The sequence below is a fragment of the Rhipicephalus sanguineus genome, chromosome 1 (assembly GCF_013339695.2).
Source record: "Rhipicephalus sanguineus isolate Rsan-2018 chromosome 1, BIME_Rsan_1.4, whole genome shotgun sequence".
NCBI classification, from domain to species: domain Eukaryota; kingdom Metazoa; phylum Arthropoda; class Arachnida; order Ixodida; family Ixodidae; genus Rhipicephalus; species Rhipicephalus sanguineus.
The window spans coordinates 269,574,757-269,591,665 of record NC_051176.1 but is presented as its reverse complement, the minus strand read 5'-3'; the positions used below and the strand labels follow the sequence as shown (position 1 = coordinate 269,591,665).

The 16,909-nt window shown below is 47.7% G+C and overlaps 1 protein-coding gene across 4 annotated transcripts in view; it reads left to right on the top strand.

The window, feature by feature from the left end:
- LOC119378953 (dual specificity calcium/calmodulin-dependent 3',5'-cyclic nucleotide phosphodiesterase 1A) overlaps positions 1-16,909 on the top strand; it is a 524,884-nt gene that overhangs the window by 451,981 nt on the left and 55,994 nt on the right. For 2 of the 4 annotated variants that reach the window (XM_049411828.1, XM_049411827.1), the window contains exons 3-5: positions 12,769-12,994; positions 14,786-14,899; positions 15,484-15,690. In XM_049411828.1, coding sequence (XP_049267785.1) covers positions 12,769-12,994; positions 14,786-14,899; positions 15,484-15,690 — 547 coding nt within the window. The remainder of the gene's footprint in view (positions 1-12,768; positions 12,995-14,785; positions 14,900-15,483; positions 15,691-16,909) is intronic. The other 2 variants (XM_037648059.2, XM_037648058.2) reach the window with 1 other exon arrangement.

Sequence of the window (16,909 nt, the reverse complement as noted above, 5' to 3'; positions counted from 1 at the left end):
ACACACCTCTTCATCATTTCAGTTTGGCGGTACATATATAGGCAGTTTCGTTTAGGATATGCTGAGAATTTGACTTGTGTGTGCGTGACCATTCAGTGCGGAGCACATTCCTCTGAGGTGCGCGTGATTTCAAAGGAAATATTTTAAAATGTGCTTTTCAACGCTGGCGATACTGTGCCCAATTATGAGCATGTAGTGACATTAGTAACATTAGGGATTTTGTAACTTTTTTCTTGTTGCATAACTGATACTCTGACGGAGGTATGCGCGGCATTATCCGGGAACCTAAAGCGGGGGACAGACGGTCCGATTTTCCATGCGATCCGACGGCCGACGCGGCGGTGGGGGAGAGGGAATGGTGGCTGTACGATGCTATGAAAGGTCACCATTCCGGTTTCCCCTCCGCCGTGTCGGACGTCGAATCGCATGAAAAATCGTACCGTCTGTCTCGCCCTTAAAGCTCAATAATATTATATTATTGTATTCTTTTATTATATTCACAACGGCCAGAACTGTTATACACATGTTATCTCTCGGTACAAGCCGCGCTTGAATCTATGGGAACTTTCTCAAACGTTTTGTTTTTTCTTCTTTTTTTTTTTACTGTTACAACCAGGACCGCAATCTTGTGCCCGGTCTTAAACAGAACATTTTCGCTGTGAATGTTTCGTTCCGCTAGTCACAGGTTTGCTTCATGAAGCGTTTTACTTCACCGGTACGACGGCTCCATTGTTCACCGTCACATCCACGTGACAATATGAATACTGAGAGCAATGTCAAAAGTCGCGGGATCGAATCCCGGCCGCGGCGGCCGCATTTTCGATGGAGGCGGAAATGCTTGAAGCCCGTATAACTCAGATTTAGGTGCACATTAAAGAACCCCAGGTGGTCGAAATTTACGGAGCCCTCCACTACGGCATCCCTCATAATCATATCGTGGTTTTGGAACGTAAAACCCAAAAGTTATTATATTAGAGTGATGTCAACGTCATGCAATGCGCACCGACTCAGGCGCGCACAGACTCAGTGGCTATTCAGTGGTTGTCAAGATCACTTATCATTGCTCGAGCAACGGCATTGTTGTTTCGTAGCGTTCTGTGGCAGAGCAGCGTCCGGCTATTGCTCTAATGGGGACCATATTTTATCTGTGTACTCGCTGTGTGCACTAAAGATGTAAGGCCGCCACGTCTTCGCCGACTAGAAGCACCGTCTGCAGGCGTCCATCGACGAGCGGGACGCTGAATGCACGTTCTGCTGTAACATAACCGCTGTGCGTTCGAAACAAGGCACAAATAAGGTCAAGCCATCTTTACGTTTATGAGGGGGGGGGGGGGGCTTCTGCGTTAGGTCATCTTCTTCTGCAGCCACTGGCGAGTCTGCATCGAGCCACGGAGCCGACGGATGGACGTCACTTCAATGCCGCGCAGATATATTGGTGACCATGCTGGCATCCGGGAAGCACGCGACAAGGAAAAAGCTCCCGGATCTCCAGTAGATCGCGGAGCATACAGACCATACGCGGTGCACATTTCTCACTAATCAAGTTATCGCCTTATCGGCCGTATACTGATTAGGTGCGCTCACCTTCCAGCACACTCAGAGCGGTAGCAGCGGCGAAAGTCCCCCGTTACTTTCCCTCGATATCATCATAGCCTTTTCTTTGCTTCCTGACGCGGCTCGAGCGGAATTTTTACCCTCTTTTTCGCTCGTTTGCTTTTGGGTAGTGGGCAGAGGTTTGTGCCGCCTAGCGAGCTCAGTTGCCTCTTTCCTGGCGCGTCGTCATCAGCAACACCTGTTCCTGCGGCCGAGCACCGAAATGCATCCGTGCAAGTTGACGACTGACTGCAGGCGGCGAAGGTGTGCATCTGCAGGTGCCCGTGAACAGGGATCATAAGCGAAAGAGCCGCCTGGGAAATGCGCCCGCGGCGTTGAAACATTGGCGGGCCTGGAACGCCAGACGCTGTCTTCGATATTTCTGCGCACGCCGTGCGCCGTCTCGGCGCGCTGTTGTATCATCATCATCAGCCTGTCTACGCCCACTGCAGGGCAAAGGCCTCTCCCATGTTCCGCCAATCAACCCGGTCCTGTGCTTTCTGCTGCCACGTTATACCTGCAAACTTCTTAATCTCATCTACCCACCTAATTTTCTGTCTCCCCCTCACGCGTTTGCAATCTCTTGGAATCCAGTCAGTTACCCTTAATGTCCACCGGTTATCCTGCCGACGTGCTACGTGCCCGGCCCATATCCATTTCTTCTTCTTGATTTCAACTATGATGTCCTTAACCCCCGTTTGTTCCCTGACCCACTCTGCTCTCTTCCTGTCTCTTAAGGTTACACCTATCATTTTCCTTTCCATCACTCGCTGCGTCGTCTTCAATTTAAGTTGAACTCTCTTTGTAAGTCTCCAGGTTTCTGCTCCGTAGGTAAGTACCGGTAAGATGCAGCTGTTATATACCTTCCTCTTGAGGGATAGTGGTAGATTACCATTCATGATTTGATAATGCTTGCCGAATGAGCCCCAACCCATCCTTATTCTTCTAGTTATTTCACTCTCATGGTTCGGCTCCGCGGTTACTACCTGTCCTAAGTAGACGTACTCCCTTACAACTTCCAGTGTCTCGCCACCTATCGCAAAGCGCTGTTCTCTGCCAAGATTGTTCCACATTACTTTAGTTTTATGCATATTACTGTTGTATCAAGCGGGCGGCAATTTCCTTCTTGAGTACACCCGTCTGTCTTGGGCGCGAAGAGAGCGCATTATTATCCTCTCGCGCCTTTTTCTCTTATTTGACCTCGCAATTACGATCTTGTAAGTGTGGGGTCGAAAAACTCACCGGAAATGCAGCATACGTTCTCGTACACATATGTACGACCGTTTACAGCGGTGACTGCGTTGCACCGTATTTTGATTATTTCAATAACGCCTAATTTACTCGGGTTAGGCTGAACGGACCACTATGAATGCGTTGCATGCCAATCGCTTGCGTACGCTGATACTTTGTTGTTATCATATAGCTCATGATCACTTGCTTGTGATGCAAGAATATAGATAACGTTGCAGCAATACTCTGGCATGCGTGTATAAATGAGCTGATGTTGTGTCTGCTAAACATTTGATAATGAAAGCCGGCCTAGAGGTCGATACGTCTAAATAAGCTCGTTTGTTTCAAGGCTAGGCAACTATCTATTACTTTACATCTCAGTACGTTAACAATGAAAGGAATAGATCTGAAGACAAAATAGAGTTATTATTACCTGGGGTTTTACGTCCAAAAACCACGATATGATTATCAAAAACGCCGTAGCGGAGGGCTTCGGAGATTTCGGCCGCCGCGATTCGATTCCGCGACCTTTGCGTCAGCAGCCAAGCACCATAACCAACACCGCAGCGGGTGAAATAAAAGTTCATTTAGTCGTTTCTGCAGGTGCTGCTCTGGACACCGTCGAATTCCGCCATGTTGTCGAATCCGCCATCCTTTCAACTATGATTGATCAAGAGAGCTGCTGCAGCCTCTCCTATTGGCTTAGAATGCCACTATTACAAAATTTGACTACATGGCGGAATTCGACAGTGTCGAGAATAGCGCCCCAGTTTGTTATACACGCGATTGCACAAAGCTGCGCTCCCCTACTGCCTTGCCGCCTTATACGTCGCAAGTGAAAAGTAGTTACAGCCAACATTCAGAAGCGGTGCCACTTGCAAAGCGAAAGCTGTCCTCTTTTTCACTTTATCGGCAGTGACAGTTTGTGCGTTCGCTATACTTCGTGTTTTCTCCTCCTCGAGTGCCCGAAGGTCCATTCAAAACGCTATCTCTTTATTTTTCAATTCCGCGCGCGGTGTAACTCAATTGAGTGGCCCGTGCAGGCAAATGCACTTTAGAGTGCGCTTCCCAGCGACTTTGCCGACTGACTGTCCTTCGCCCAGCTGTCCGTCCCACCAAGTCTATGCCCGCGGTTTCCAGTCGAGATCGAAGTCCCTTAACAAGCAAATCGGCTTGGCGCGTTGTTGTTGGCGCAACCGTCGCGTCGGCATTGCGCAAGGCGTCCAGACGTGTCCAGGTTATCCGGGGGTCTGCGCTCTCCCTACCTAGTTTTATTTTTTCGAGCACTTTTCTCCTTGCTTGCAGCGCGTAGCGCCGTGTCCAACTAGTGGACCACTGCGTCGGGGAGGGGAGGCCACTCGAGATGCAAGAAGTGCTGGAATCGAATCCCCTCAAAGGACGCAATCGGAGGAGGCCCTCCTCCCGAAGATTAAGAATGCCCCCCAGGAGGAGGAGCTGTTTTCCCAAACGAAGTCATCTAAGCCCAAGCCTCCCTACACCCACCTTCATTAAACGCCTCCAGCATCCGTGACACACCGCTGCGCATCGCCGTTTTTCTTCCCGCCGGGCCCGTGCCCCCTTCTATTCTACCTTTTTTTTTCTTTTTTTTTTCGCCCGCTGTCCCGGCGGTCGTGATCTTCTCGCCCCGTCTCTGGCCCGGGGAGAAAGCACCCGAAGCGACGGAGGCACGAAGTTTGGCTGTCTAATTTGCATGCGGCAATTAGTCTCTTTGCGCACGAAAACACTTAATCTCCGCGGGCGCTGCGCCTGGAGGCCTGTTGACTCGCAGAGGCCTGTAGAAAAGGATGCGGGGGGGGGGGGGGGTGGCTTCCGCCTCGTGCCTGCTCATGTGCGCGCGCTGTAATTGGCGCGCACGGTAATCTCCACCTTGATTGCGATGATCTGATCTTGGCGCGCGGCAGAACCGTGCCTCGGCCGCTCCCGAAAAAAATGGGGGCGGAGGAAGAAAGGCGGGGGTCTCATCGCGTCTGGGAGTCGTGTCGTCCCACTGATAACTGGCCGCAGCGCGCCATATTTTTTTCTGCCGTTTTTGTGTCACTTGAGGAGGAACCAGTGGCGGTGCAAGCGCGCGTGTCCAGAGCGGAGCCGGTGAAGTGCCCACGCTGCGACTGCCAAAAATACGCGCGTGAGAAAGTATTAAACTCGTCTGTGCGTGCCACGCGAGAAGTGCGTGGACAGAACGCGGAGCGACAGCGTGACACGCAAAGCACTAGGAATACCACGTAACGCTTGTTCTTATCTGTTCATGTTTTGCACGTGCTGCCATGTGACTTCCATGATGCATTCCCGTGCACCGGCTTTATTGTATACCAGCCATATCAAATGCGTGCTGGTTTTATGAGCTCCGGTATTGAATTGAGTTTTATGTCATTTTTTAAATTATTTTTGAGTAGCCTCCATGCAGGTTACAGTTTGCAGGTGCAGTGCAGGTATAATGCGTCAGATAAATCTTTCTACAGACTGTTTGGTTAAGCCTATATGACGATGTAAAAGTGTTGTTTAAAAGAGTTAAGTTGAGAGTTCCTCCCCCTCCCCCCCTTATACATTCTTTCGGCATCTGAAAATAATTCTGTGTGAGACAAGATCGTTGCTCGCTGCCATGGTATGAAGAAGGATTCTGTATTAGGAAAAAAAAAACCTTAAAGGGGCCCTGCGACACTTTTCCAAGTAACCATCTAATGGCTTCATTAAAGTAGTTTATTGCCTCATGAATCGACCGCCGCAAAAAGTTTTAGAATCCGTAGAGTACGAGCGGTGTTACAGAGCTCTGTCGCACGCTGTAATTGCTTTCTTCTCTCGTCTCCACGAGTGCGCTGAAAGCTAAGCAGGGAGGGGTGTCACGAAGAAAGAAGAAACGTCACGCGCGTCATGACCTTGAGCACTTTTTCTTTTCTTTTTTTTTTTTTTCTTCGGACGAGCAGCGTACTCTCAGCGTGATCGCGGGCGAGCGAGCACGTGGCGGCCTTCGGCGGCGGCCTCGGTAACTTTAAAACACACGATGCTCACATCAGCCGATGGCCGTGAATTTGGGCGTATGGCGCGGTCCTTTGGGTATATGGCATAATTTGTAGAAAAAAGAGGGAACGATTTCTAGCTGACTTTGAGAATTAATTGTAAATTCCAGACTGCGTGCTGCGCTATAGTGTTTGGCTCGCGTGTTCTCAGGAGCCTCGACAACCGATCGGCGGCGTTTTCTGACCATGCTGAAAAAGTGTTGCGGGTCCCCTTTAAAACGCATCTGGCTCTATTTTTTTTTCGAATCTCGGAGAGATTATTTAAATATTTCGGGTACATGAAAAATGAACTCTCCCAGTAGAAACGATCTCTCACGTCAGCGCTGTGTGCGAGCTGTACTTTACAAGTGGTCATAAAAGCTCAGTTACGATTTGATTACTGCAACCATTCACTGAATACTACATATTCGTATAGCGTCATGGTAATATAAACGATATTCGTGGCCAAGTTTTCATAGTGTCTGTTAAGATTTTTAAAACGAAAAATTAAATTAAGTTTCACAATGAACGCAAGCAAAAAAAAAAAACGTTGTGCAGTATACTAAAAAATAATGATTATCTGGGGGAGCTTACTTGCCACACACACACAATTCGATTACGAGCCACGCCTCAGAAATAAATTTTGATCACCTGGGGTTCTCTTTAACGTGCAGTGACATCTACGTACACGAGCGTCCTTTACATTTCGCCTCCACCGCGTGGACCGAAGCAACGAAAAGAATGACCTGAATCATTACGTTTACGCACTGGTCAACCCAAATTTATAACTGCATGCGCTGACGAGTGCCTTCTGCGAGCCGTATTTTGGTCGAACGCTCCAAATGTCGTGCTTTGACTGACTGAAGTCCTAACTCGTTCCTGCTGCCTCAGTCAGTTAAGGTTATCTTATACGTTTGTCGTAACGAGAGGAGGCCCCGCTGTTGCGCTGACGAGTCAAGTCCGCACAAACGAAAGCTTGAATTCTTCAGAGTTTTCCAAGTAGGTAAGTGTGATGCCGTAAGCGATTCTGCGAAGCTCTTAGCTTTTGTCCGCTCTTGAGATTTGGATGCGCTGTCATGTACTGTACGTTGTCATGGATGGATCGGGCAGTTTCATCGGCAAGATGACTCGATGCCCAAAATACCGCAGTGGTCAGGGCGGCACTGGTATTACAATACCGTGTTGGATACACCCTGCGCAGGGTATATATCCAACCGAAAATCCGTCTGCTAAAGCTTCTTCTGGTGGTTTTCTGCTTCTGCAACCCATAAGTATAATAATTCAAAACCAAAATATGATTAGGAGAGACGCCGTAGTGGAGTGCTCCGAAAATTTCGACCACCTGGAGTTCTTTAAAGTGCACATAAATCTAAGTACACGGGTCTCAAGCATTTTCGCATAAGGGAGAACGGCGCTGCATACACTGCGTAGAATAAGAAATTTAAAAGAACAGATTCTGGAAGAAATAACGAGGGTTTAGAGTGACTTAAGAGTCGCGCTTGCGGAGCAAACGTCCTTGGGTTCTGCAAGGAGTTTTTCTTTCTTTACGCGGACGGCGCAGCACGCGCTGCCTGATAGTTGTAGCGATGGCTTCGTGGCATTATATACTGAGCAATAGACTGAACAGCACGCGCAGCCCTTTTTCCGACCGTTGATTGACCGCGGCAGAAAATAGGCGCAGTTTTTGCGAAGAGCGGCCAAGTTGTCTCGTCACATGGTGATTTGGGGGGGGGGGGGGGGGGGGGGATTTCCGACGGAGCCACTGGCCTGCCGCGTGGCGAAATCGAAAGGGCTGCCTACATCAGTAGCCGGAACTTGGTTGATAGTCCTCGCTAGGCTGCCTCGTACATACTATATATGCGAGGGGCTTATAGGGCGACCTCGTATATGAGACCAGCAGTGCCGCAAAGATCACTGCGCCGTTTCGGCTATAGCGCTTGGCGACAGTGCGTAGAACGCCGTGCCACTGCATGTGATAGGAGGGGAAGGAAAGGAGTCCTCGAATTCTGATTCGGGCGCAGCCCCTATTCCGTCTCAGCTTGCTGGCGCCTGAATACGCTTAGCGAGCTTTCTGGCAACCACTCGGATTCCCTCAGTTCGCTTTGTTCTCATTTTCTTCTGCGGCCTTGGGACACAGCATCGGCGCACGTGTCTCTTCGTACATGGCTGGGCGCCGCTGTAGGCTTTCTAATGCGCTGCTGTAGGAGTTCCCTTTCTCCTGCATTGTGTGCTCAGTTCAACTCCCTGTGTGCGGCACAGTTGACATCACCGCATTTTGTGGTCGTGTCTCGAAGCTGTACCTCACGTCTAAAGAAAAAACAGGGAAAAAAAAAAAGAGTTGTGGAAGTGGCCATAAAAGTAATTATTTCCGGGGTTTTACGTGCCTAGAACCACGACATGATTACGGCGCTCGCCGTAGTGGGAGGCCTCGGATCAATTTTGACCACTTCTTTAACGTGCACCTAAATCTACGTACACGGGTGTGTTTACTGTTTCGCCTCCATCGAAGTGCGGCCGCCGTGGCCGCGAATGGAACCCGCGTCTTCGAGCTTAGCAGTCTATCACCTTAGCCGTTAAGCTAAGAGCGGCTGATTAGGTGAGTTGGTGACACATGATACTTGAAATAAGAGCACGTAACTACACAGGGACACAAGAAGACAGGGACAAGCGCATGCGCTTGTCCCTGTCTTCTTGTGTCCCTGTGTATAGTTACGCGCTCTTATTTCAAGGCTAAGCTACCACGGCCGGTTGTCCAGAAAAGCCATCGAATATAGTTACCGAATATTCTTCGTAAGATTTCGTTGCGTCTTCTTCTTTACTGCATATACATGACCTTTAACGTATACATGCAAGTAATTAGCTCAAAAAAACTATCAGCAAAAATCAGAAGCCGAGTGAGGCATCTTGGTCCGATGAGGAAACACAGAGCGAAGATTAACCAAAATAAAGCTAATGCAATGCACGTATGCAAAAAAAAAATGTTACGATAACGCTGCAACTGTGTTCATCAAAGCTGGTGGTGCATTGCATCGCATATTGCATCATATTCATCGGCATTTTCGTTACGCTACGCACCAAGTAAACTGTTAGGCTTCCTTCATGCAATTTAACTTAAATCAACAATGACTGTAATCGATAATAGTAAATTAGCATGGTACAATATGGCTCGCTGATAGACTGGGCTATATGGTTTGGTAAACAGCGTTGATCATCATAAACAGTGGAATGCGTCTAAACTGGGTGTTTAGCAGCATAAATGATACACTGCTAATAATAATCTCAGATATGTTGCGAGTATAATGGCTTAAAACTGCAGATCAGATTGTGCCGCAGCTTAGAAAGCGTTCCTTTCAGTGTCACTGTTCTTTCGAATTGTACACCCTTGTTGAAGTTATGCGATTTAGTGCCCCAAAGCAACACACTCATTATGAGAAATGGCCTATATTCATTTCGACCTTAACGTGCGACCAAGGCACGGAACACGGGCGTTTTTTGCATTCCGCCCCCATCGTTTAATATGGCCCCTGTGGCCGAAAACTGAACACGCTACCTGATGCTCAGCGACAGAATGTGGGGGCAGTCTGATTTTCTTCTTCCCCGAAATGTGGGGCTGCCATAAAAACTGCCACAAAATGTAAATGACGGAGAACTTCAGCCTACCTCCGAGGAACTTGAGAAGCAATGCCGCATTCTGTGTATAGTTTCGTTTCGGCCCTGCAGATATGTGTGACTCTTGACAAGGGCATGAACAGTGTGGACACTCCATCATGAGCACATCGGGCAGCGTCGTCGGCGAGGTGGTTACCGCTGATCCCAGTGTCCCGGCAGCCATTGTAAGACTTTGTCGTGTCCTTGATTAGCGGTGCAATGACAAATTTTGTTCAATATGGGACATCAACTGTCAAGAGCAGACGCTGCAAGAGAACTTCGTCCCATCGCGCATAATGCCACGCTAACGCACTAGACTTCCCCGCTAAACTCAAATCGTCGCCCACAGAACCTTGATTCATTGCTACAGCGACAAATGACATGCAAGATTTATCGATGTGACGCTACAATGATGTGTCGGCTGCGGGTCGGTGTAGCTTTCACCAACCCATTCAGCTATGGCATTGGTATACGGCAGATTCATCGATGTGCGATAACTGCAACGGTGTAGTGACTATTGAGTATTGATCATCTCTTGTGCCGCTGTCCCCAATTTGAACAACATCGCCGGACTCTCCAGCGTGCCTTGAGGAGACTCGATGATCGGCTTTTTACTGAAGGAAAGATCTTGGGAGCCTGGCCTCACTGCACATCAGCCCAGAAAGTCACACGAGCCCTCTTGCAGTACTTGAAGGCAACAGAATTGAGCGACCGCCTGTGATACGCTGAACTGTGTATGTGTTGTGAAATGTCTCTCTCTCTCTTATTCCCCTCCCCATGTGTAGGGTAGCAAACTGGACGTAGCCTATAGTTAACCTATCTACCTTTCCTACATTCCTTCTCGCTCTCTCTCTCTTAGAACATGACACCTCAACGCATATTACTATAGGCATTCGATGGTCAGCAACGTGTATCAGTACGAGCCCATCATTACCAAACGCTACATTCTTTCTTTTCTTTTGCACTTAAAAGCGTTCATTCTGGCGCTCCATGTTTTGAAAGTTCTTGTAAGACTTAACCGTTTTACGAGCGCCCTGAGCGTACGGTGTTCATCGTAAGCGCTTCAGTAAAGAACGAACCGTTATAGTCACTTCCTAGCTGTATTCGCCACATCAGCGTAGCCGTAAATGTAGGGCCCGTGAAATTCCTTGACGTCAGTCTCTTTAGTTTTACTTTTAAATAAGCCATCTCTTAGTTTTGGTAACTTCGTAGCCGGTTGGGCAACCATAATACTGTAGTTGATAATCGATTCTTGCTGCAAGTCGGTGACAAAGACGACAGAAGACAAGCAAAAAACATAATCGAGCGCTCTTACCTTTTCGTCTTTTTCCTTGCATTCGCGCTGCGCGCCTTTGTAGCTCTTTGTGTTATAAAGGTTAAAATTCGAAGAGGAACTGCTTTTTCAGTGCAGCAAATCATCTGCGTTCTTCACAACCTACGAATAAACGTTTTTTGTTAGAAATTGCAGCGCAAGCTGACAAACAAATGTACTTTTGTGAGGCCGCGCATACAAAAAGGATCGAACATATTTTGCAAGTTTCAGAGGTTCTTTTAATTTATTTTGAGATGTACTTCAACGGACTCTTCAAAAAGACCTTTTTATAACTTCTCATCTTGTGACGTAGGTATCTGCTGCAACTGTAGCTGGGCCGATGTACCATTCCATGTGTTTTAAATTACTGGAGCGCATTGCCTGTGGAGCGCGTACTACAGCGAAACGCTGCATTTGTCATTTCCCGGGGACTTTATTTTATCAAATCATCGTTCCTTGGTCGAGCTATATGATTAAACTAAATTTCTAAGCCTAACGAAATATATACATTGCTTGAGTAAAACAAAAACGGACAGCATTAGAAAACAGCTATTCTCTCCAAATTGTAGTCTTTTAGCAAGTTACGGAAATACGGTACGGAAATACGGAATGGCACTACCGTACCGCCCCTCATTTCTCGCTCGTTGTGCTTTAGCCGCTCCCAGTTCCAGTGACAGTGCATCCCCCGAACGACAGGTTCCTCGTGAACAATGCGTTGGCTGAGAGGCAACAATGAGGCGTGACAACTCCATAGTAATTTTTGAGAAAAGCATTTGTGGTGTTGGGGTGCCTTCACTGGAATTAGGAGCGGCAAAAGTACAACGAGAGAGAAAGGTGGAGCAGTACGGTTCCCGTACCGTATTTCCGTAACTTGCTATGTAAAATCACCAAAGACGACTTCTTCCTCTTCGCCATTTTAACGTCCAGCGCAATCATGCGATGACCCCTCGAAGAGCATTATCTGGCATGTAGATGAAATGTATTTCCAGCGTACACCTCTGGCTCGAAGTCGCCCGGCGTGAAGGCGTTCATTTGACGCTGCACGGTATAAGCACGTCTTCATCGCTGCGAAAGTAAGCCGGTTCCTGCTTTGTTCGGCAATCGTGCTCTATACAAATGGCCCGGCGTTACGGCACGGTGATCACGAAGCGTGGACGAACGCGCTGAGGCCTCAGTCGCGTTGGGAATTAGTTCCACGCGTGTGGTTGCCACCTCGCTGCACGCTTATACGCTGCGGCGATGCGTATGAATATAGGATAATAAAAAGAGTTGATATGGAACCCGAGCATGGTGTATACAGAGTGCGTGCGAAGTATGCGCGGCACTGAGCTGAGTCCGGCTTTTTAAGACAATGTTTTTCTCGGCCCACAGAAATTTTGTAATCGGATATGGTTTCTGATCGAATATAATAAGGCAGTACTGTCTACCAGAGCGTCTCGAAAAGTACTTCAACTGCCATATTTACCTCAGTACTACAATCACTCATTACCGTCTAATGTTGGCTAGCTTTGGCTACTAAATGACGGCTAATGTCTACTGGTGCTGGTAAATGTTGACTATACATAAATGTAGCAAAATGGCTGTTCGGTGTTGCATCACCGGCGTTGTTCAATCTCGGTCCAGTGATTGAGGTGTCTGCTCATTTTTCTCGGTCTTCTTCCTAGAAAGACAAGGCGACGCAAACTCATGTAGTGCATTACATATGTAAACTGCCTTGGTAGCTTAGCAGCTAAAGTGTAGCGCTGTTAAGCTCGGGGACGCGGATTCGTTTCCCGGCCACAGCGGCCGCATTTCGGTGGGGGTGAAACGCAAGAAGCACCCGTGCGTGCACCGCGATTGAGGTGCGCGTTAAAGAACCCCGGGTGGCAAAAATAAACCTGGGGTCCCCCACTATACGGCGGGCCTCGTAATCACATCGTGGTTTCGGCCCGTAAAACCCCAGATTTTTTTTCTTTTTTCGTACCATTGCAGAGCCGGGTACGGTGGTGGTGCGTCGCTTCCAGCCTCGCGTGGCCACGGTTGTGCGCGAGAAGGCTGGCGAGCAGTGCGACGAAGGCGGCCGCCCAAACGAGGACGATGCCGAGACGGAGGCGGCCGCCGGCGACCGCCGCAACGGAAAGAGCCACGGAGCACTGGGCGACGCCCGGCCGCTGCCGCCTGTCGACACGCTGGAGGCCTGCGACAAAGCCGCAAACAGGTCGGTACACGGCCAATCTATCCTCATCGCGCGGTGGCGACAGTGCGCCGGGCGCGGGTTCCGTTACCTAACACCGTGGCACAGTCCACTGGGATTAATCGCATATATACCGCGTTGACCCGCGGTCCTTATTTGGTCTGAAGCGGAAAAACTTTCTCGTCTACAACCAGGGGCGTAGCCAAGGTGGGGGGTTGGGGGGGTTCAACCCCCCCCCCCCCCGAAATTTTTCAGTTTTGCTTGCGTACATAGGCATGCGCACATACAAACGCACGCACGAATATACATAAAGTATGGTGGAACCCCCCCCCCTCGAAAAAAATTTCTGGCTACGCCCCTGTGTACAACAACGACTGAACAGATGGCGTTCCTGCTCCGCATATATATAAACACTTACGCCAAAGTAACGAATGGGGCTCTAGCTATTCAAATTAACGTTATTTTACTTTGTTACTTCTGTATTTTAATGCAACCTATAAATAAGGCTCGTATAGTGTATTCAACAAGGCAATCATCGCATTAGCAAAAACAAGGCAAATCACACGGCCGAAAAATGTATTAAGGTATGTCTAGAACAACATCGTTTTCCTCACTCCAGTCATCATCTTCATTAATTCACCAATTCAACGTTGTGCACCTGCATCGAACCAGACTCGTAGAACTAATTTTTTAAAGCGCACGGAATCTCAGAGTATCTCGTTTTACCTGCAACGAAAGGACCTATAATAATCTGCTCGCGTACATATTTCAATTTTCTTTTCTTCGTAGCAGTATGCTCGCCTTGTGAATAAGCCAACAAACAGACGCCTCAACAAATGCGAAGTGGTAGTCCTTGAGCAACCGTAACAAAGAAAAAAAAACGGCGGCACTTCAAAATTTTACCGCACAGTTACTGTCAGATTTAATGCGCATCGAAGGCATGCCTCAGCACGTCAAGCCTCGTTCATCTGCCTCCGAAGCCTCGCGCTCAAAACTTTTGTGAAACGTCTCATATCGCCTACTTCTCCAAATCTTTGTGCGGAACACTGTACCTTTTTCTAGTATCTTTCTTTTTTTTTCCTGACCAAGATCACTTATATCTCTAATGCAGCATGACATGGCTGACATAGGCTCATAGTGAAATGAAATCGTATGTTGGTTGCTAGAAAATATGAAAGAAAGAAAAGAAACAGCGCTATCTGCGCATTATGTATCAGGAATTTTTATGCAGGTTTTTTTTTTTTTACTTCCTCGGTACAGATGCTGGTTCACGAATCACGAACGATGATGCGAAGTAGAACGAGAAATCGATTATCGTCAAACGCCTTCTTTAAGTGCTTTGGTTTCAGGACTTCAGGAACATTATTTAAAGGATGGTTATGAAACATTCATCTCAAAAATAGACGAATGAACTCGCATGCCTTCTTTACAACTGCGGAGGACGAGAAGTTAATTGGTCATCTCCACTTTACGTCACGTTTAGCTCAGTTTGCGACACAGTGGATTTCTTCGAATCTAGCTATTCTGGTGTCTGACATTCCTCGTGTAATCAGTTGTTTCGGGCTTGTAGCTTGTCATTGAACTTTAAGCATGTGTGGAGCACCTTGTCTACATAGTTAGAGTCACGTGGGAGGGGGGGGGGGGGGCATATATAGCTAAAGCTGCATTTCCTTTATTAAAACCCATTTACCGGCGAAATTTTTTTGTGTTTTGAGCAATTAGACGGGAGCAGTGGGGAGTTTGGGATGTCCTTCTCAAATGCCCGAGTCAAGCAATTCGCTTCTCGCCTTCTTTTCTTCTTCCCTGACCTATTAGGTTGCGAGACCTGTCGACGCACCTCCAGCACGGCGACGTTCCGTTAGATATGCTTCAAAAAACACTTCAGTACGCCGCCTGCGTCCTTGAAGCCGTTTGCCAAGATGAGACAAGGTAAGAGCTGGGCACCCCGAGCCGCCGGTTAACTAAAAACCCTGGATGCCGTTCTTCGTTTTATTTCCCTTACGTTATCGTTTTATTCTTCTGCGTGTTTGTATATTTAATATTTGCATATTTAAAAAAAAACCTCTTTACTTTATTTTTTGCGCTCTGTCAATTCATCGTGGAACAGAGGTTATACAGCGATTATGCACGCGTTAAAGTACGAAGACTATTTTTAAATAAAGGCTAATTGAGCTTGCTTCTAAATGACTGAAACGCAATTAAATCGCTTACCAGTTGTGCTTCATGTAAGTGACTTGATCTAACATGCTTAGCGCATGGCAACCGCAACGCCAGTAATGCATTGCATTTGTGACCGGGCTTCACTTGCACAGCCAGTTTCTATTTGCATTCTTTCTTTGCATTGTTTCGTTGTCTCCGTTTGCGTGTGCGCGCCCACTGTCTGCAGTCTGAAAACGTGTCGTGTTTAGCTGAGCTTCTCTCTCTGATGCGCCGAGGTGCATGGGTGGCCGGTTCTCTTCTATCCTGTCTTCTCTCTATCCCCTTCTCTTTCTGCTATGTGTTTCGCTCCCCAGGAGGCAGACGCCGATTCCACCCCAGCCACCACCTTCGCTTCTCGAAACGACGTTACCACAATCCGGGGTGGCGACGTCTTTCTCAGTGCGTCCCGACGAGAAGAAAATTCCTGCCACCGATGTTCTCCCGGCAGACAGCGTCCCGCGGCAGCCGGGGGTTGAACAGCGGCGAAGGGCCCTCATAAACGCCAACTCAAAGTTCAACAGGTTAAACTTGACGTGCAACCCCCCACCACCCTTCCTCCGAACAACCCTACGCCCGCTGACCGGCAGCCCTCCTCTCTGCTCGCTCGTGGCATCGGCAAAAGTCGTGACTGTGCAAACACAACACTCCTGTTAAAACTTTTCACCACCTGTCTCACGCCAGCTTGGGCTAGGTCTACATTCTAAGTTGCTGTTTTTAGCCGATCTTGCAAAGTTCTACGGAAAAAAAAAAGGGGGGGGGGAGGAGACGAGTTAAATCTGTAGTGAGCAAACAAGTCACTAACTTGACGTGCCCGCCCGTTTGTGATCGAGCACTTCATCACCTCTTTCGCCAGTGCCACGAGCGACATGCTAAACCGTTTTGCTAAATATCTACTAAACAAAAGTAAACGCGAGATATTATGGTGTGTCGGGTGTTGAAGACCAGATTCAGAGCGTATTTTTTTTTTCTGATTCGACATAATCATCAGTCATTAAACGTCTGAGGATGACTTGGTGGACAAAAAACTTGTACTTCATACAGTTATCATACTTGAAACGTTTTGCGCTTCGGGAATTGATTTCCGCACAGTGTACCCACGACCTACTTAACTTTTTTTTTCCTTTTCTTGTATCTTCTATTGGAGTTTTCCGTTCGTCTACATAGTTCGAAGCCTTATTATGCGGGACGAAGGAATTTAAGCCTTCTGTTTACGAAGCTAAAGCTAATGTTTTTATTTGATTAATCGGCTCTCAGTAAATACTACTAAAAGAAAGCTACGCCACTACCCACATATGCCTGTGCTTTCACGGGCTCGTACACACACCATGATCTCTCGAGCACTTAATAAAATAAACTAAAATGTGTTTCTAATCGCTGCATACGAATAGCTGGCTGCTTTGTCTGTGTTCCTTACATTTTCATTTTAAGTTGCTTACAGTGTGTCTTGCGTGTGTATGCTGTCTTTTTTTTATATATATTTCCGTTCTTTTAACGGTGTATCTTGTGAACAGTTGTTGATGGTCATTCCAGCAACTCTTATGCTTTGTGCTGTGCTGTGTACCCAAACCAAGGGGCGCTATAAACTAAGCTAAACTACGTTGGGTCCTGGGCACTGGTTTCTGGCCACTTAGGTCGGTGTAGATTATTTTTTCTAAGCGTTAGGAAAAGAAAGAAACACTTTTTATGTGCACCTTAAAACTAGCTAAACGAGGAGAGCTACTTGGTTTGGGTCTTCACTGA